Source organism: Garra rufa, chromosome 7 (genome assembly GCF_049309525.1).
Source record: "Garra rufa chromosome 7, GarRuf1.0, whole genome shotgun sequence".
NCBI classification, from domain to species: Eukaryota; Metazoa; Chordata; class Actinopteri; order Cypriniformes; family Cyprinidae; genus Garra; species Garra rufa.
The window spans coordinates 30,199,178-30,221,748 of record NC_133367.1 but is presented as its reverse complement, the minus strand read 5'-3'; the positions used below and the strand labels follow the sequence as shown (position 1 = coordinate 30,221,748).

The window sequence follows — 22,571 nt, the reverse complement described above, 5'->3', positions numbered from 1 at the left end:
CTAGAGGTCAACTTGTCTTTCCTTTTGTTGTATGTGACTATATGTGATCTTACATGTATGTTTGTATTTAGCTTTAGGGCTTGATGCTACACATGTGTGAACGCTAAAGACAGAGATAATCGTGTACCTATGCCTGCGTATGTTGGTGCATGGAACGGTGCCCTTTGCTCTCTCAGGGTCAGCGGTGAGTGTCTGGGCTATTAGGGTCAGCGACACTGTGGCGGTTTACCCTCCTCCACCCAGACGTGAGTGAGGGATCTGATTACAGGCTGGAGGAGGGGGCGCTGGGTCGTGTGTAATCCCTGTCTACCCCTTCTTTACCGTCATGGGAAAGACACGGCTGAGTTTGGCTTTGTCTGGGGTGTGGGGGGCCCAGGCTTCAACCTAATAAACTGCTCACATATGTGACGAGAGATTCTACTTATATGTTGTTGTATTGTGGAATTGTTATTGGAAAAGTTAAAATTAAGCTAAAGGTTTGGAATTTTTAACAATTTTTTTGGAATATATTTTCTGATCAGGCTTTGCATGTTTGTCTGTTTCAGAGTGCGGCAGCAGCTCCCAGTCCTGTGATGGGCAACATGCCGCCCAACGACGGCATGCCAGGTGGACCCATGCCTCCCGGCTTCTTTCAAGTAAGAGCAGCTCTCTCCTCCCCCATCTTTCTGTTCAACCTCCTCCTTTAACCCTGTGTGTTAAGCTTTTACCATTTTTCTGTCCCTCTCCCCCACCCCTCCTTTCGCTAACCCCCTTTAGTTCTTCTAATCCCCGTCCAGATGTTTCTTTCCCGCTATCTCTCCCTCTCTGTATTTCCATTCATTTCCATTTTGCGTGTCTAAATTAGTAGTTCAGTACAGTAGCAACTCACACTGACGCAAACAGAGAGTCGTGGCCCCTGATCTGAGATCAGTGTGAATGCCTCGACAGTTTAATCCCTAAGGCCAAAATGGGTAAAAACATGCGTGCTTGGTTGTAGCGCTTTGGCAACACATATCTAACAACATATCTGTGTATTTTAAATTCAGGGCTGGGATTTGGGGGAATGCTTAGGGGCATAGTTCCCAAAGTCAAGGCGCCTGTGGGAGTTCCTCTGCCATAGTGATCTTTATTGAGCTATTTATAGTCAGACAAAAGCTAGTCACCTTCCTAAATAAACACACTACCTCAGAAAGACTAATTCTGTTAGTCAAACATTTTTTATCATAACCTCAACTTGTGTAAGCCGTTTACTCAAGCTATTATACCAATTAATTTCTGTTTTTAGTGCAAGTCAAATGCGGATTGTATCTCTATATTCTATATTTACTTCTAATAGAGGGTTTAACATCTAGTAGATCAGACGATATGTTTGATAGATCATCGGTTACAGCAGATTGAGTATATATTCAAGATTTGTAAGATACAGTGGATTTGAACATTTAGAAAAGCATTAGATGGGTATAGAGTAGATAGAAGACCAGATAGAGTGGCAGATAGAGCGTCCCATAGAGGGTATGTATAACAAGATTCATTAGCTAGAAAAACTGATAGTGTATTTAACATCTTGTCAAACATCTGATAGATTAGATGGAACATTTTCCATTAGATGAAACATCTAACTGAGAGTAGATAGAAGATAAGATAGAACACCAGATAGAGGATAGACAGAGAGAAGTGAAATCAATGAGATATCGTGACAAAGATGAATATCAGTAGGTTAGATAGAGATGTCAGATAGAAAATTAGAGCGGCAGATCGAGCATCTCATGGGGTGTATATGTAACTAGATAGAAAATGATTGTGTATTTAATATCTTGGTAAACATCAAATAGATTAGATGGACTATCTGATAGAGCAGTAGATAGAGGATCCAGTGGAGTCAATGAGATAGAAATGATTATCAAGAGGTTAGATAGAGCATCCAAAAAGATAGATAGAATGTCAGAAGATGGAGTGGCAGATAGAGTATCCCATAGAGTGCATATGTAACAAGATTCATGAGATAGAAAATCTGATACAGTGTATTTAAGATCTTGTTGAACATGAGATAGATTAGACTAAACATCTGGTAGAGCACCTGATAGAGCAGCAATCCAATGGAGTCGATAAGATATCTTGACAGAGATGAATATCAATAGTTTAGAGCATCCAAAAGGGTAAACGGAATGTCAGATAGAAGATGGAGTGGCAGAAAGAGTCCACATACAAGAAGATTCATTAGATGGAAAATTTGATAGCGTATTTAACATCTTGTTGAACATCAGATAGATTGGATGGAGCACCTAATAGAGCAGCAGATACAGGATCCGATTGAGTCAATGAGATATCTTGACAGATGAATATCAGTAGGTTAGATAGAGCATCCAAAAGAGTAGATAAGATGTCAGATAGAGCTGCAGATAGAGCATCCCACAGAGTCATTAGAAAATCTGATACAATGTATTTAAGATCTTGTTGAACATGAGAAAGGTTAGATTGAACATCTTATAGAGCACCTGATAGAGCAGCAGATAGGGGATCCAATGGAGTCAATAACTTATCTTGACAGAGATGAATATCAGTAGTTTAGAGCATCCAAAAGGGTAGATAGAATGTCAGATAGAAGGTAAGATGAAGTGGCAGAAAGAACATCAGATTCTTTTTGACAGAGATATATCTCAGTAGGTTAGATAGAGCATCCCACAGAGTGTATATGTATTAAACAGGTAGAGGATCCAGTGGAGTCAATGAGATACCTTGACAGAGATGAGTATTAATAGGTTAGATAGAACATCCAAAAGAGTAGATAGAATGTCAGATAGAAGATAAGATAGAGCGGCAGATAGAGTATTCCATAGAGTGTATATGTAACAAGATTCATTAGATAGAAAATCTGATATGGTGTGTTTAACAAGTACCTGATAGAGCAGAAGACAGGATCCAATGAGACAAAATGATCCAATACAACTAATTGAACATTAGATAGGTTAGAGTGTCAGATAGAGCATCCTATCATCAAGTATAACATCAGATAGAGTTGGTAGAGAGAATGCATTCAGAATATTTTAGATTATCAGGTAGAAAAGCTAATAGAGCATCCCATAAAGCGGCAGATGCTGAGATGAGCATCAGGTAGAGCGTCACATGGATTGGCAGATAGAATCCTGACATGGTCTTTGAGTTGAGGAGAGTGTTAATGTTGTATGAGCCGTGTTCAGAGCAGGGAGCGATCTGACTGTTGCGTGAGTGACATTGCATTCTATAAATAGTGCCTGTGTGCATAAGAGCGAGAGAGAAAGAGAGAGAGAACTAAGAAAGGGAGGAAGAGGGAGGACTTTGTGCTCCACTGCAGTAATTCCCTCTTGGTAGCAGCCCAGGGCATGGCAGAAGAGAGGCATGGAGAGAGTGAAGACAGAAAATGAAAGAATGAAAGATGAAGGAAGAGAGAGATGGCAATGTGGCAACAATCGCAAAAAGACAGGCTCCTCCAGGCCCACGTGCGCTCCTTGTACGCTCCCCGATTCCACGCGACCAGTGGCTGTGGTCTGGTGACACCAATTATATCTTGGCATATATCCTAGTGGCCAGTATATCACTCTTTCACACCTCTCAAGAGCTAACTACTGCTCCCACCCACTCGTATCGGCCACGACTGCTGGACACAGTTGTGCTAATAATTGGAGCTGCTCTTTTTTTGTAGTTGTTTTTAATAGAATTGTGATTGGAACAGTTTGTGATCCATGCTGATTCTGCAATCAGAATCCTAACTTTGTTGTTTTGAAAGGCGGATATTGGTATATCGCCTCCTTTAGGTGTCTTTTGGTTTGCTGTTCATCTTTTATTTCTCTAATTATATATTTGTTGGTCATGAGTGCACATCCACCTAAGAAAACTTTGTCTACTGCAGTCCAAAACCAGTGTAGTCTGATTCATGAACAAAATTCTTATGAGGCAGTTATTTTTGTGATTCAGTCAAAAAGTCTCTCAGACACTCCAGTTATCAGTTTGAGACATTTTAATGATCAACTCTGAATAGCATTTATTGAATAAACATGCATAACTGCATGTTGTCCAGTCATGTCCAACAAAAATGGGGGGACAAAACCAATCCTTTAAGAAATACTGCTACTCCAGTAAGCAGTACGCTGTTGCAATTTTGGTAGCGGAGCTATGCAGCCAAAACATGAACGCCTGAGCCTTCATCTCCAGATGCAGCGGCGATAATTAACACATGTGACCGCAGTAGCTGCCGTGTGATCGGCGCGGTCCTGCGAGACAGGGACGAAGGTGAGGAGAACTAAACCCTACTGTACACCCTCTCTCTAGACTCTCCTAATCTGTACCTCGCAGGCCTAGAATCCCGGCAACCTCCTGCAGAGAGACGGAGAGTTAAGGAAGAGAGTTTCGGGAATGAAAGACAAAGCTTGCATGCTGGCGTCTGGCCCGGATCTTGGAAATTTCGTACGATTTCTTTCTTTTTTTTTTTAAATTCCCCCCATTGCATGGGTCGGCCTCTACAATAATCTTCACGTCTGCACCAGCTCCTCTCGGGAGGACAGACTAGCAAGGGGGAGGCAGGGAGGGAGGGAAGTCAAGGAGCGAAAAAAAGAGGAATAGTTTCAAGTTTAGCTGGAAACATCTGAAATGGATGGGTTTGTTTTGAGAGAAGAAGGTGGGAGAATTTCATCAGCCCTTCTCCCACAAAAACCTCTTGAAAACCAACAGAACACTGAGAAAAGTGAAAGACTGACAGACTCTAGAGAGGGAGAGTTCCATCAAGGTTAAAAGGACTGGAGGATCTTGTTCAGACTTGCTGCGAGGTGCAGGAGTCTTGGGACATTGAGATAGGTCCAGCGTTGTAGTCCTGTTGACATCGAAATTTCCCAATACTCAAACAAATCTTAATGTACTTTCGTGTTTCCTTTCTTCCCAAGTTGTAGCCTTGCGGAGGTTTTTGATTGAGTTTGCATCATTTTCAGTTTCTTCTGAGGTCAAAGTATCTCTCTAGTACCGACAGGTTTGTGAGATTTAGCTAGAGGTCTTTGTCAACATCTAGATTCCATTTGGTATGTCATCCTGACAGTTGTACTTCTTGCACAGAAATCTAAATAATTAATTGATTGCATCATTTGGGCTGACTTTAAAGTCAAAGTACCTCTCTGGTGCGCATATGTTTGCGAGATTTCCTGGCATTTTTGACAACTAGAGCTTTCCGATGACGTTTAGATCCTGTATGGTACGACACATTGCATTTATCGTCTCGGTTTGTGACAGATTCTGTGACAGCTGCACTTATCAGAATAATTACTTCCAAGACAAGTGAAAACCATGCTTCTGAAGCAGCACACCCTCAAAAACATGAATTGCACAATCCCGTGCCATTCGCCAAAGAAGTGGTCGTAATTTTTTCTCCGTAATGTACACAGAGACAACAATGAAATATGCATTGTGTTGCTGTTCCATGCTTTGTTTTGCTTGGTACTTTGTGTCCCGGCAGTCACTTGGCAAGTAGCTACACACTGCCCCCTTTTGGTCAGGAAGCAGTATTGCTTCCCTGAAACACTTGGACTTGTGGTTGCTGCTGTCCTCTATGCCACTGTCCCGCTAGGAATACTATGTGCTGTTCCCTTTCTCGGCGGGAGGGGCAACTCTTGATGGGTTCGTAGTTCGGTGCCAAGCCGTTATCTCCTTAGCCGGGTAGAAAATGATTTTATTAATTGCTTCATTTAACAAACACCCCCCTCCTCCAAGAGACACACACACACACACACACACACACACTCCAGCCCAAGTTGTTCCTCAGTCACTCTCTACAGGGATGTGGTGCAGGAACAGGCGTCTCGGTATAGGCCATATGCCTCTCCCACTTACCCATAATGGATTCCATTGAGAGACAAGAAGGAGGCCTTGTGGTGGAGCTCCGTTATGGGGTTCAGCAGCTGCCCAGCCCTCTAGGAGATGCCCTTTTCTGGGGAATAAAGGGTAGATTTATTACCAACCTAGGCTGGATTGTTATTAGAGACCAGTGCAATCTAGTGAGACTTTGTTGGTCAACCAATTTGAGCAAGGTTTTCATGTGTAATATCTCTAATTTTTCTCTCTTTCGTCCCTTTCTCAGGGCCCACCCGGGTCACAACCATCACCACACTCACAGCCCCCTCCACACAACCCCAACAACCCCATGATGGGGCCACATGGCCAGGTAAGACCCTTGTCGTCCTGTTTTGTTCTACTTCCTCACACACAACCTGTGGAACATGTTGGGTTTAGTATAAAATTTCAGGAGTACCTGTGGCACAGCTTTTTCCATTCCCCCCTTTCGGTCCTCACACCTTCATTCTTTTATTTCTTTCATTCATTCCCGAAATGGACCACATTTATTTTTGGAAAAAGTCTGCTGCTTGAACTTCATTTGGTCATGTTTCTTCAGTAGCTAGATTTAGTAGTGTGCAAAGCTACAGACTTTCAAAATAAACTAGTCACTGGGTAGTCGACTAACCTGACTTAACTGGAAATCCTTTATTTACATTTTATACTTTTATCCTATCCAACCTATATTGCATTTAATTATCAGTTAACGGGAATCGCACCTATGACCTTAGAGTTTCTGCCAGCATTATAATTATTTAATTACTGTTGATGTATTATTGATATAATTATTATTAGATTAGATTAGACTATTTTAATAAAAGATTAAAATATGATGTGTGACTTGCATTACATTTAAGGTATACAGTTATTATCAGGTATCAGTTAATGGGAATCAAACCTATAACCTTAGAGTTGTTACCAAAATTAAAATAATTATATAATAATTATTAATATATTATTGATATAATTATAATTAGCATAGATAGGACTACTTTAGTACAAGAAGAAAATATTCTAAGCGACTTTCCAGGTATGCATTTATCAGTTAACAGGGATTGAACCTATAACCTTGGAGTTAATTAGTTAATTATAACAATTATAGAATTTCTATTGATATATTATTGATCTGAATATCATTAAATTAGACTATTTTAATAGAAGAATAAAATATTTTAAGTGACTTACATTGTATTCAAAGTATACAGTTTATCAGTTAACAGGAATCGGACCTATAACCTCAGAGTTGCTACTAAAATTATTATAATTGTATAATTATTATTGATATATTATGGATAAAATTATCATTAGATTATTTGAAGACAAGAAATAAAATAATATAAGAGACTTACATTGCATTCAATTTGTAGTTTATCAGTTAATGGGAATTGAACCTATAACCTTAGAGTTGCTACCAAAATTGTAATAAATATTATTGATATAGATATCATTAGATTACACTATTTTAATGCAAGAATAAAATATTCTAAGTGACTTACAATGCATTCAAAGTATAGTTTATCAGTTAATGGGAATCGAACCTATGACCTTAAGTTACTACCAAAATTATAATAATTATATAATTTCCATTGATATACTATTGATAAAAATATCATTAGATTAGACTGTTTTAATGCAAGATTAAAATATTATAAGCAATTTACAATGTATTCAAAGTATACGCTTTATCAGTCAATGGGAATTGAGCCTATATCCTTGCAACCAAAAATATAATTATATAATTATAAATGATTTAATGTTCATTATCTTAGATTAGACTATTTTAATACAAGAATAAAATATTCTAAGCAACTTACATTGCATTCAAAGTATACAGTTTATCACTTAACTGGAATCGAACCTATAACCTTAGAGTTGCTACCAAAATGATGATAATTATATCGTTATTATTGGTGATATATTAATTATATACTATTATATTTGCAGAAAAATGGAATTAGTTTCTCTAATCAAGTAAATTATTGGACAACTGGTCGACCATCGTGACTCTTACCTAGATAGAGCACTAGCAGTACATTACTTCATTGTCTGTTCTTTCTGAAAACAGACACAAGCACACACACATATTCCTCGCTGACAGTGACGATGTTGCCGGATAAATAATGCAGGCTGCGGCCCAGCCCGAGAGGAGTGGAAGTTCATCTAGCCGGGACTCTGCAGACCTGGTCCCTCCCTACACCCTGCACTCAGTCCTTCATAGTCCATCAATATCCTATTAATAATGCAACGTGCACGAACACACAAACATGCTCTTGCGTGTACACATGCAAGCATAAACACAGGCACTCCAACACAAATACACAAACACCAACACATCCTTACGAATACACGAACTTGCTGAAACTTGGAGCAAATGTAGAAGTTTGAACCAGCATGTCAATCCTTAAGGTTGTTGGATCAAACCCTAAGAAGTCAATGAAAATTACTATTTAGCTTTGAGTGATAGATCATTTTGTTGGTTGATTTGTTTTAGTTTTGGTGGTGTTGCACTGAATGACGTCAACTAGTGAAATCTCTTGTTTAAAAAATACAGTGCCACGTAACTATATTAAACCTCGAATATGTTTATATTTTGCTGTTGTTATCTGGCGTCAGGCAGTGTTTGTGCTTTCTTTGTGGATAGATAAATTACTTGTTGCAAGATAAATAACTTGTCGCTTCCCAGATGGTTAGGATGATGCTGGGTATCTTTGTTTGTACGTCTTTTACTGCTCTCCCGTCCAACCTCTTTCTATTTTAGTTCTCACTGTTTAAAATACCATACATTTCTTCTATTAAACAATCTGATAGCAGCGGCCTCACCATGAGAGTGTAGAGAGAACCGATGTTTGAGTTTTTCCTCTTTAAGCTCAAGCAGATGTCTTTTATGCAGTGTTATTGTGCCCCCTGCTGGTTACTATTGTACTGCGCATCTCAAATACTACATACTATAACATTTCTTTTAGTTTCAGTTATAAGTCTATAAGATTTTATGTTTATACAAGTAAGAGTCAAAGGGATAGTTCAGCCAAAAATGAAAATTCTGTCATTAATTACTCACCCTCATGTCGTTCCAAACCCGTAAGACCTTCATTCATCTGCGGATCACAAATTAAGATAATTTTGGACAATGATAAAATAGCCCCTTAAAGTACTACTCTTATGCTAATGAGATGCTAATGGTGTCTTATTATTGATATACTATAGATATAATTATCTTAGATTGGACTATTTTAATACAAGAATAAAATACTATAAGTGACTCATATTGCATTCAAGTTATACAGTTTATCATTTAACTCGAATCAAACCTATAACCTTAGAGTTGCTACCAAAATTATAATTATATAAATATTATTGATATTATTTTCATTAGCTTAGATTAGGCTATTTTAATACCAGAATAAACTATTCGAAGCGATTTACGTTGCATTCAAAGTTTATCAGTTAATGGGAATCAAACCTATAACCTGAGAGTTGTTACCAAAAGTATAATTAAAATTGATTTAATGTTCATCATCTTAGATTAGACTATTTTAACAGAAGAATAAAATATTCTAAGTGTCTTACATTGCATTCAAAGTAAACGGTTTATCAGTTAACGGGAATCGAACCTATAACCTTAGGGTTGCTACCAAAAATATAATTATATAATTATAATTGATTTAATTTGCATTAGCTTAGATTAGACTTTTTTAACAGAAGAAAAAAATATTCTAAGTGTCTTACATTGGATTCAAAGTAAACAGTTTACCAGTTAACGGGAATCGAACCTATAACCTTAGAGTTGTTACCAAAAATATAATTATATAATTATAATCGATTAAATTTTTTATTATCTTAGATAAGACTACTTTACGACAAAAATAAAATGTTCTAAGTGTCTTACATTGCATTCAAAGTACACAGTTTATGGGAATCGAACCTATAACCTTAGAGTTGTTACCAAAATTATATTAATTATGAAACGGTTTATATATTATTGATATAATGATCGTTATCTGACTATTTTAATACAAGAATAAAATATTCTAAGTGACTTGCATTGCATTCAATAGTTTATCACCTAATGGGAATCGAACCTATAACCTTAGAGTTGCTACCAAAATTATAATAATTATATTAATTATATATTATTATATTAATACTTTATTTGAAGAAAAATCGAATTAGTCAGTTTCTTTAATTAGGTAAGTACAAAGTATTTATTTTAGTTTCAGTTATAAATACATAAGATTTTATGTATATACTGGTAAGATTTAAAGGGATAGTTCGCCCAAAAATTAAAATTCTGTCATTAATTACTCGTCCCACATGTCGTTTCAAACCCTTAAGACCTTTGTTCATCTTCGGATCATGTTCAAGGCCTAGAAAGGTAGTAAGGACAATGATGAAATAGTCCAATTACCCTAACCCTAACAGCATGTGTTAAAGTACTACTCTTATGCTAATGAGAGGTTAGCAATGGCATCTTTTGATTGACAGTTCTTATGTTCTTTCCCCATAGCCGTTCATGTCTCCACGGTACCCAGGTGGACCCCGCCCATCACTCCGCATGCCAAATCAGGTACTGACCCGTCCACTGCCTTTCATTTCTGCAGTTTGCTATTGCTGTTATTGCTTGGCACTTGTTTTATGCGCTTGGTTTGGTTTCTTGGTTTCAGCCTCCTGTTGGAGTTCCAGGGTCACAGCCGCTCCTGCCAAACAGTTTGGACCCCACCAGACCGCAAGGTACCGCACTGCGCCATAGACTTTTACAGCCAGCTGTGTTTGAGGAAATTTGCTATGGAAGAAGTCCAGTCGCTCTGGTGTTTGTAAAATGATTGTGCTTTCTCTGCCACATCAGGGCATCCAAACATGGGCGGCCCGATGAGGATGAACCCACCCAGAGGAATGGGAGGCATGGGCCCACAGGTAGGCTGACTACTGTCAATCAAATGACATAAACGTATAAAAAATTTAAAAAATCACAGAAATGTAAATATAAAAAAAATAAGAATGAATGAATGCAAGAATTATATAAATTAATTAATTCATTACAATACAATATAAACTACAATATGAATTATAGAAAATGTTTTTATTTATCTCATTCATTACTTATTACAAAAAATACAATAAAAATAAATGGATATGGTTATAGAAAATGTTTATTTATTTATTAAATTTGTTTAATTAATTATTTTTTTTAATGTATAATTAAAAATGAATAAATCTAATAAAAAAGATGATTATTTTTATTAATTAAAAATAAATCTAATAAAGCCATGAAAAAAAGTTTAATTTTTTATGTATAATTAAAAATAAATTAATAAAAAACATTAATATTTAATTTAAAAGAAAATCTAATGAAGCCATAACAATTTTAGTTGATTATTTAATGTGTATTATGCAGTATGTATTTAGACATTAGATACTCTATTTTTTAATTCAATATCTAATTGATATTCTAATTAAAATTATATAAATAAGTTAATTAAAATAAGCCATATAAATAATTATAGTAAATGTTATTTATCATTCCATATTATTTATTATGTATACATTATTATTATTATTTAAATGGAAATTATATATAGACATAGTATGTTGTTATTATTTATTAATTATTATTATTAGTTAAATATAAATTATATAATATATTACATTATATCATATATGTTATATTATATAAATAAATATGTAAATAAGTTAAGAAATATTCACAGAATATGTTTATGGAAAACATTTATATATTTATTTATTCTTTTTACTTTTAAAATGTATAGTTAAAAATAAATGTAACATCATGAAATAATAATAATTATTATTATTATGTATAATTTTAAAAATAATAAAATTAAGTTAACTGAACTAAGCCATATTTTAATATCTAATGAAAATATGTAAGTTAATAAAAAAGCCATAGAAATAATTATAGTAAATGTTACTTATGATTCCTTATTATTAATTACTCCATATGTGTTAGTTTGTTATTTTATAAAATAGCAATTATACATAGACATAGTAAATAGTTTATTTTATTTATTATTAGCTAAATATAAATTAAAGTCTTATTAAACAATTAAATTAAAAACTCTAATAAAAAGCCATTATTTATTGTTCTTCATTGTTTATTGTATATACATCAATAAATGGAAAGGTTTATAGAATTTTTTTATTTATATTTATTTTTTAAAATGTATAATAAAAATAAATATTATAAAAATAATAGTAATAATAATAATAATAATTATTATTATTATTACTATTATGTATAATTAAAAATCAATATAATAAAAACATTAGCTAAATATAAATAAAAAAATGTAAAGAGTAAGTAAATAAATATGAAAATGTTTATAGAAAATGCTTCATATGTTTATTTGATTTGTATTTTTAATGTATAATTAAAAATAACAAAATTTTATCAAAAGTATTAAATAATATTAATATAAAATCTAAAAAAGAATTATTGTTATTATTATGTAGAATTAAAAAATAAATCTAATAAAACATTATATATATATATATATATATATATATATATATATATATATATATATATATAAAAGAATAATATAAGTCATAAGTACATTCTTGTTACTTTGCCATAACATGTTTCATATGTAGCTTAACTTTTGCCATCTACGCAGAACTACGGCGGTGGAATGAGGCCTCCTCCAAACTCTCTCGGCGGTCCTGGAATGCCTGGCATGAACATGTGAGTCTCCACTACAATATAACACACTCACGTTGTCTGTGCCGCGCTGTCATATACACACACTAACATAGCTTCTTGTGTTTTCAGGGGACCGGGAGGTCGAGGGCCTTGGCCTAACCCTAACGCAAACTCAGTGAGTGCCTCCTCCAGTCATTTCAATATTGCAATAACTCAGAGAAAGCAGCTTCTTAATATCTCTTCTTCCCACAGATAGCATACTCGTCTTCATCACCAGGAAACTATGTGGTGAGTTGCACGCACAAGGTTTTGTCTCACCGTCTCTCTCCGTTAGTCCAAAATGTTCTTTGTGTGTAATCATTTTGTGTGCTCATCTCGCAGGGGCCTCCAGGAGGTGGCGGACCTCCAGGAACTCCCATCATGCCAAGCCCAGGAGGTCAGTTTGCTTTCATCTAATCTATCTGAGTTTCATATCAGCCCTGTTTTATTGAAAGTCCATAACAATAATTGAGGAGTTAACTCAGTGACTGGAAATTAGCTCAAATCTTAAAGCTCTTGTTTTTGGGAAATGTTATCTGAATTCATCAGTTTATAGAGAATTTTCCAGTGAAGCTCTTAAAAAATGTCATCTGTTTTCTCGTAGACTCGACGAATTCCAGTGAAAACATTTACACGATGATGAACCCAATTGGCCCTGGTGGCAACAGACCGAACGTAAGTTTAGTCCTATTTTTTAGTATTATTGATTGTTTTCTGGATGCATGTTAATAGTATGTGTTTCTGCAGTTCCCAATGGGGCCGGGGCCAGACGGGCCGATGGGTGGAATGGGATCGATGGAGCCGCACCATATGAACGGGTCTTTAGGTGAGACTTCTTCATACAAATAGCTACGAAATAAATGTTTTGACGTGTCTAATGGTTCTCATACCTGCTTTTGATTACAGGCTCGGGTGATATGGATGGGTTGCCAAAGGTGAGAACTTAATGCCTGGATATATGTGAATCAGTGTTATTTTAGTGACATTTGTGACCCTGGACCACAAAACCAGTCATAAGGGTCAATTTGTTTGAAATTGAGACTTATATCATCTGAATAAATAAGCTTTCCATTGATGTATGGTTTGTTAGGATATGACAATATTTGGCCGAGATACAACTATTATCTAAAATATCTAAAATATTATCTAAAATAACTAAAATCTGGAATCTGAGGGTTTAAAAAATATAGATATTGAGAAAATCGCCTTTAAAGTTGTCCAAATGAAGTTCTCAGCAATGCATATTACTAATCAAAAAATAAGTTTTGATATATTTATGGTAAGAAATTTACAAAATATTTTCATGGAACATGATCTTTACTTTAATATCCTAATGATTTTTTGCATAAAAAATAATAAATTATTTTGATACAGTGTATTGTTGGCTATTGCTACAAATATACCCATGCTTCCTATGACTGGTTTTGTGGTCCAGGGTCACATTTATGTACTTTTTATAGTTATTTTGAATGAACTTGTATTTTTAATATTTTAATTTGAGGATCTCATTTTTAATCTTAGGTCATTTTAAAAAATATATCTATTTAGCTTTATTTTTCAGTTTTAATCATTTTAGTCATTCAATTTGAAGCATTTAATTGTAGTGATTTTTTTGTTCTTTTGTTTTTTTTTAGTATTTTTATTTATATTTAGCTTTATTTGTCAGTTTTAGTCATTTTAGTACTTGCATTCAAATATATTTATTTCAGTTAGTTGCAAAGGCAACATTTCTGAATTTGCTAAATTCTAAGGTTTTTCATGTAATATTTACGTTTTGTTTTATTTCAATTAGCAAAAAATATTTGGAATAGTTTCAGTTAACAAAAACAACACTGATATGCATGTCACTTATTCTTTTTAAATTTCTTTAGAGACGAATATCGGCATAACATTGGTATAATATCGGTTATCAGTTCATTCTTATTTTTGCTCTAACTATTACCCTCACAAGCAGCATTTAAATGATTATTTTAGTTTTTAGTATTTTATTATTTTTTGTAGCAAAAAGAACAAATTTTAATATTGGCCATTTATCGGTTATATACTTGAAAATAATCGGCTTATCTAGAATTTTGTTTTGTGCATCCCTGAGTTTCTTGTCAGTTGACAATTACTCCAACAACGACAACTACTAATTTTGTACCCAGTATTTGTAAAAAAAAAAAAAATTCCAAATGCAATGAAAATACAGGTATCGGTATCGGCAAGTACCAAAAATAAAAAAAAGTATCCATATCCATACTTGCTCTAGAAAAAGTGGTATCAGTGCATCCCTAATTTGACTTATTATTTTTAATTTCTTTAGAAATGGCCAAAATATGGGTATAATATCAGTTATCAGCTGATATTAGAATTTTTTAAATACATCAGTATCGACTGATATTAAATATTCTCATTTTTCATTTCATTTTTTACATTTAGATGGTGTAACACTCACTTTTTAAATGTTACTAAATGGTAATGAAAATCTTTAGCAGATCAATACGGAAATATCCAGTTTACCTACTGTACATCTTAATGTTGTGATGCCTAAATCACTTGTAGCATTTAAATTATTATTTTAGTTTTTAAGGATTTTATTTCTAATTATTTCAAATTCTAAATTGTAGCATAAGTAAAGAATTTTAATATCGGCCATTTATCGGTTATTGAAAATAATTATTTGAAAATAACAATTATCAGTATCAACCAGAATTTGGCCTTGTTAGTCTTGTCATATGCCATTTACTCAATTTTGTAAATTTCTGTTTTAAAAAATTACAAATGCAATGAAAATATCGGTATTGACAAGTACCAAAAATAAAAGTATCTGTATCAGACTCGCTCTGGAAAAAGTGGAATCGGTGCATCACTAATTATCGGCTTCAAAATTTAGTATTGTGCATCCCTAGTTTGACTTTTTCTTTTTAATTTCTTTAGAGATGCACAAAATATCGGTATAGTAACGGTTATTGGCTGATATTAGAATTTTTAAATACATCAGTATCTATTGATATTAAACATTTAATTGTTCATTTTCCTTTACATTTACAAGTACCAAAAATAAAAGTATCCGTATAGGACTCGCTCTGGAAAAAGTAGAATCGGTGCATCCCTAATTATCGGTTTCTCATTATTGGCTAGAATTTAGTATTGTTTATTCTCAAGTACCAAAAATAAAAGTATCGGTGTAGGACTCGCTCTGGAAAAAGTGGTATCGGTGCATCCCTAATTATCGGCTTACCATTATTGCTCAGAATCATTTTGTTTAGTATTTTATCTTATGTCTCTAATCCTTATACATTTGGGTTTCTAGAACTCTCCGAACAACATGGCAGGTATGAACAATCCCCCAGGAACTCCGCGGGACGACGGGGAGATGGCAGGCAACTTCTTAAACCCATTCCAAAGTGAAAGTGTAAGTCTAAATCTCCCTTTATGTAGCAGTTAATCTAAATATCGGCTCATGATATAACATAAACAAACGATATTATCTGTTGAGATATTATTAATCTCATTTCTTCCTCTCTTCTCGTTGCAGTATTCACCCAACATGACGATGAGTGTGTGATTCTTCTTTTTTATTTTGTTGATTTTATTTTATTTTTTTAACCCGTCCCCCATCCCACTTCCCGTTCTCCTCGTCTCTGCTGCGTTCGGCATGTTGTTTTTTTTTTGTTTTTTTTTGTTCGCTCGATCTTCAACTCCCCACAATTCCCTCAAACACTCTGGGCTGCCGCGGTGGCGCCCTTCAGCCGCTCGGCGTGGCCACGGAGCGAAGGACGCCAAGTACAAAGCCGAACGAAAGCAGGCTGACGGACTCAAGCTGCCTGCCGGGCTTGGTCACTGGATCGGGACGCTAAGGGCCCCCGGTTGAACCACCGTGTGTGTGTTTGTACATGTGCGTGTGTGTGTGGGACTGTGCCAGGAAGACATAACTAGCTGCTCATCAGCGTTGAGGCTGGTGGCTTTATTTCAGCCCCTTTTTCTCGTTTATTTTCCGTCTTTCGTCGGCAATGAAACACTGAAACCTGCGGTTGTTTTGATTGCTGTGTACATTTTAAAATGGAAAAAGCTAAACTGGTGTCGCTAGGGGCAGGAATGGTCTCATTACAATATATTTGTATATTATTGATAATATTATTGTTATAATTTTCATAATTGCTATGATGAAGATGATGATGATGATGTACTCATAATTTTATGGATTTTCCTGTAAAGGGCACATTTGTATCTCAACAACATCAATGACAGAATAAGCACACATTCAAATGCACAATGACACTTCTGTTTACATGATTTTAGGTATTTGTTTGTCTCTTCGTTTGAGTTTTGTTTCGTCAGATGTCTGCATATACCTCTTCCTGTGTTCTGATGTCATCGCTACCGAGATGTACAACCTCAGTTTTTGTGTCTCTGTCAACGAAGTGGCTACAATCACTGGTTTTAATGCACCCGTCGGCACTGTATTTAAAGATTGGAGTACATTTCGAAGTCTAAAAGGGTGACGTTTGCATTTTCACTGCCATCCATTCTTGCCTTGTTCAATAACACAGTACATTTTACCATCCATTCTAGATGATTTGCCGCCGATAGTTGCGATATCATTCGTGTTCATTGTAATTTTGCCACTACGTGTTTGCCACGTTGTTTTGCAAGTCTTTTTAGAAATATTATACCCATGTGTTTGTAACGGTAGTTGGAGGCAGGCTGCTCTTACAAGCACGAGTTTCCTTGTGCTCTATAGTCCCATGTCTGTAAATATATCTTTTATTTTTTTTGTTTTGTTTTTTTGGTCATGGACCTTATTGGTATTTTCAATACACTACTTGTCTGTGAAGCTCATGTGTGGTTCCATGTCTTTCTTCAAATGAGGTTGCTCAACATTTGTGCTGCAATATGAGGATTTTAATCACGGAAAACGAAGGAAAATCACACGAAAAATGTCTGAGTCACATTTTACCCCTAAATTATACGTTTAAAAAATGTAAAGGCAATTTATCACTATTCTTACTAGTGCTATCAAATCGATTAATTGCGATTAATCGCAACCAAAATAAAAGTCTATTTACATGTGTGAAAAATGTGTGTACTGTGTATATTTATATGCATGTATGTATATATAAATATTCACACATCTATATGTATTCTGACAAGTGCTGTCAAATCGATTAATCGCAATTAATTGCATCCAAAATAAAAGTCTGTTTACATAATGTGTGTACTGTGTATATTTATATGGATATATAAATATACACACACACATCTATGTATTCTGATTAGTTATCAAATCGATTAATCACGAATAATCGCATCCAAAATAGTGTTTACATAATGTGTACTGTGTATATTTATATGTATGTATATATAAATATACACACATACATGTATATGTATTCTGACTAGTGCTGTCAAACCGATTAATCACGATTAATCACATCCAAAAAAAGTTTTACATGTGTATTTATATGCATGTATATAAAAATATACACAGATACATCTATATACTGTATATTCTGACTAGTGCTGTGAAATCGATTAATCGCATCTGAAATAAAACGTTTACATAATGTGTAAAATATGTGTGTACTGTGTATATTTATATGTATGTAAATATAAATATACACACATAAATCTATATTTATTCTGATTAGTGCTGTAGAATTGATTAATCGCGATTAATCGCATCCAGAATAAGTCTGTTTACGTATGGAAAATGTCTACTGTGTATATTTATGTATACATATATATGTATATATATAAATATACGCTTACATACTTGCATGTATTGAAGAAATATTTACATGTTTGAGAACATATATATATATAGAAAATGTATTTCTTAAGTATATACATGTATGTGTGTATACACAGTATTTCTACATAAATATATACAGTAGACACATTATGTAATCACGAACTTTAATTTTCGATGCGAATAATCGTGATTAATCGATTTGACAGCACTAATTCTGACATGAATTTGTTCTGAATTTGGGGTGAAATATGACTTTGACAGGTTTAGTGCGATTCTCCTTCGTATATTATATTGAATAATTGAAAAAAATTACTGTTGACAAATTTGTAACCTCATTAAATCAGCCATTTCATGCCTACAATTATTTAACCAGCGCTTCATTACAGGATATCGACCATCGTGGGACATTCAAAACAATGCATTTCTTGATAAGTCAACTTCTGAAAAAGTTATTTTAAATACTTGCCAGTCCAGTTTAAAACACTTATTTCCAGTGATTAAATAAAGTTCGTGATGTATTTTTGGCCACCTGAGAGAACCAGGCTCAGCCTCCTGGTAAGTTTTGAAGGGATTTCCATGCTTGTTTTCAGTTTGTCTGGTACGCAGCTCTTCCCCCTCTCCCTTAACCTTTGGTTTACTGTAAATAGTGTAAAATGCATTTTGATATCATTGACATGTTTTGATATGTCAGTCACAACCAATGAGTACAGCTGAAAATAAGTTATAAAGAATCTGTTTGTGTTTTTGTATTTTAAAGAGATGCTTTGCTGTAAAAAAAAACGGCAGATTGATGGTCACCCCTACAGGTTTATGCATATATTTCCTCAAAACACACACACACACACACACACACACACACACACACACACACACACACACACACACACACACACACACACACACACACAGCTGGTATTTTGCTGAAGATATTGTGATTTTTGAACAGAACAGAAAGGTAACGGAGTCTATATGAATGTTTGAAAACAAAATCAGAGCAATTATCCATCAAATTCGTTCGCATATTTGCAATTTCAGCCGTTTTGCGTCGAATTAAAGATTTTTGAAAGCTGGAATTGTTTAGTTGCTCACTGACCTACTTCAATGTCCGGTTGCTGGCCATCTCTGCACTTCTGTTGTGATGTATAATATTGTAACATTAGAAACGTTTGAGAGAGAAAATGTGTATTTTGGAGCAAGAGCGGTCATAGGAGGGAATGACGGACATTTCTCCTGTAATTTTCATTGTCCTTTCTAGCGACATGACAGTATTCGATATGAAGCAGTCTGTCCCATTGGGTTTGCTTTGTATTTCATAGTAGGGTAGCTCAGATCTTTGTCCTAGGGCCTTAGGTGTCTTGTGTAGCTAAAAATGTCCTTTGTATGTTTCTTTATATTGTAAAGCTTCTTTAGACTGAAAAAAAAAACAAACAAACAGAAAATTTGCTTATCGAAAAGAAATGATTGCATCAATAATAAATGTAATTTGATATTTTCATGCGTTCCAGTTTTGTTATTTAAACGAAATAATTTGAGCGAAAACCTATGAAAAAAAATATATATATATATATTTTTTTTTTCCAAAAAATATATATATATTTATTTATTTATTACAATGTATAACATGCACTTATAGCTTAAACACTTATCATAAAAGTCCCCTGCAGTCATTGCAACGACCTTGACGTTGTGACTTTTATTTTGTACTCGTCGGGATTCACCACCATTGACCTTTACCCGGAAGTTGCACAGATTGATCTTGTTTTGTTGTCAAAGTTGTTGCTGCGCAGCTCCGTGCGGGTTTCCCTTTCCCACTGCGGTGAGTATTTTCATGTCATTTCATTTTCATCCCACTTTTAAAACGGTTACTGCACATAAACCTTTACACTACAGTTGTTCCGTCAAACTGTACATAACACAGTGAGTTGAGGCGCGTGCACGTCGTCAGCTGCTCGTTATCAAAGTTGCTGGAATGTTCTGGAAAAGCTGTCATTTCTGCAAATAATCGCGGGTTTTTATCAATTATTTAATGAGTGCATGCTCTCCCACTCGCTAATAAATACAAATCCTCTGAGAGCTCATTAGATAAATGTTTTATCGCTGTCATAAGTCTCAGGATTTAACGTTACGCTGAATCTATTTACTACAGTACACTCATATTAAGTTGCACGTTAAAATATAATTTCATTTAAATTAATATGTTTTTATAATACCGTTTAAGCTTATTCTAGAGCAATTCGAGTTTATTTTACAAGAAACACTTTAGTAATGCCACGTTTTTACCACGTTTACTATGGTAAATAATATAAATATCACGAAATGTAAATAAGGTAACGTTAATAATTTAGTACCATAATACCGCCACAGTGCTTTTGTTAGTGTTGTATTAGCTTATTCACACTTATAAAATGGACGTTAAATTATAATTTAATATCAACGAACGTTTATTCGAATATATTTGTAATAAAACTTTTTAAAAGCGTATTCTACGCTAACCATGGTTTCTTTTCCAAGAAGTACTGTGCTAATACCATGTTTGTTTTGCACGTTGTGAGTATTTGAAGTGTTATGTAAATACCATGTAAAGTCAATATGGTAATCAATCGCAGTGTTTTTGTAAAGATTCAGTTAGTCTGTTATGTAATTGTATTATAAGGTGACATACTTTTGATTATCATTTATTAATTTGTTTCTTTTGTTGCTTTTTTGTAAACAGTAATAAGTAGGCCTGCATTACCAGTCCAAAGTTTTTCTAATGGTTTTTTATTATTATAAAGAAGTCTCTTCTGCTCACCAAGCCTGCATTTATTTGATCCAAAGTAGAGCAAAAGTGGTACAATTTTGAAGTATTTTTGCTATTTAAAATAACTGTTTTCTATTTGAATATATTTTAAAATGAAATTTATTTCTGTGATTTCAAAGCTGAATTGAAATGTCTTCAGTGTCGCATGATCCTTCAGTAATAATTCTAATATGGTGATTTGCTGCTCAAGAATAATTTTTATTAGTATAATTATCAATATTTTTTTCAGGTTTCTTTGATGAATAAAAAGATCTATACACCATATTATACACCATTATACACCATACCATACCATTTTTTGGGGGGAAAGAAATTATAGAAATCAATGCTTTTATTTAGCAAGGATGCTTTAAATTGATCAAAAGTGATGATAAAGACATTTATAATGTTGCAAAAGATTTCTATTTCAGATAAATGCTGTTCTTCTGAGCTACAAGGAACCTGAAAAAATTCTACTCGGCTGTTTTCAACATAATATTAGTAATAAATGTTTTCTGAGCAGAAAATCAGCATATTAGAAGGATTTCTGAAGGATCATTTGACACTCAAGACTGGAGCAATGATGCTAAAAATTCAGCGTTGAAATCGCAGGAATAAATTACATTTTAAAATATATTCAAATAGAAAACAGCTATTTTAAATAGTAAAAATATTTCATGTTTTTACTGCTTTTGCTGTACTTTGGATCAAATAAATACAGGCTTGGTGAGCAGAAGAGACTCCTTTAACAGGGTGTCCGCGGGTCTTTAAAACGTCTTAAATAACGCTTTCCTAATAAAAGGCCTTAAAATGTCTTAAATTCAGATTCGATGGGTCTTAAATATTTTTGGCCACATTACCGCTAAATCTTCAGTTTGACAGACCGAATGACTGTTTACAGAGATTCCACCATGCCAACATTTCTTGTTTGTAAATTCATAAATGTATTTAAAACATTAATCTTATAACATTATTTATATATTATTTATAGCACTTGTAATTTTGCAGTGTAAATGATTTAATCTGCCTGGTAACAGCCCGATAGAATTTATTGTTGAGTTGTAATCATTTGAAATAAAAGGTGATGCGTACATTTAAAAAGTAAAAAAAAAAAAAAATTAGGCCTTTATAAGGGTGACTAAAAATATGCTGATTTAAGTATGTTAAAGTTGAACACTGATGAAAATATTGGTTATAAAACATTTTTGTGTGGAATATTGTCTGCTGAAACGTTCACTATATATTGTAGTGATAAACATTTTAGTTTTGAAATTTAGTTTTCTTTTTACATTAAACACATTAACTATTACATATGCTTTATGTATGTAATATAATGTGTATTTCCATTACAGGGTTAGGTCTTAAATTTGTAAATAAGGTGGTATGAAAAAGGTCTTAAAAAGTCGTCAATTTCACAGTTTAAAAACATTTGACTAGTAGTGGATATGATATGCACAAGCATAAAAGCTTGAAAGGAGATGGCATGGGTAGTTAAAACTCAGCTAGTGTTGGTTTATTATTTACAGAGA

General features: G+C 34.1%; 2 protein-coding genes across 2 annotated transcripts in view; both read left to right on the top strand.

The window, feature by feature from the left end:
• The first annotated feature begins 548 nt into the window (after positions 1-548).
• ssbp4 (single stranded DNA binding protein 4) lies at positions 549-19,754 on the top strand. Its single transcript, XM_073843843.1, has 14 exons — positions 549-635; positions 6,077-6,160; positions 10,334-10,393; positions 10,491-10,557; positions 10,673-10,740; positions 12,462-12,529; positions 12,617-12,662; positions 12,740-12,775; positions 12,869-12,923; positions 13,131-13,201; positions 13,274-13,352; positions 13,433-13,461; positions 15,822-15,923; positions 16,047-19,754. The coding sequence occupies exons 1-14, from the start codon at positions 573-575 to the stop codon at positions 16,074-16,076; spliced, it is 858 nt and encodes a 285-aa protein (XP_073699944.1). The 5' UTR covers positions 549-572; the 3' UTR covers positions 16,077-19,754.
• A 232-nt stretch (positions 19,755-19,986) lies between these two features.
• The window catches only part of fkbp8 (FKBP prolyl isomerase 8), a 28,811-nt gene continuing 26,226 nt past the window's right edge, over positions 19,987-22,571 (top strand). The window contains exon 1 of the mRNA XM_073844100.1: positions 19,987-20,079. The gene's annotated coding sequence lies outside the window, so the exon portion shown is untranslated. The remainder of the gene's footprint in view (positions 20,080-22,571) is intronic.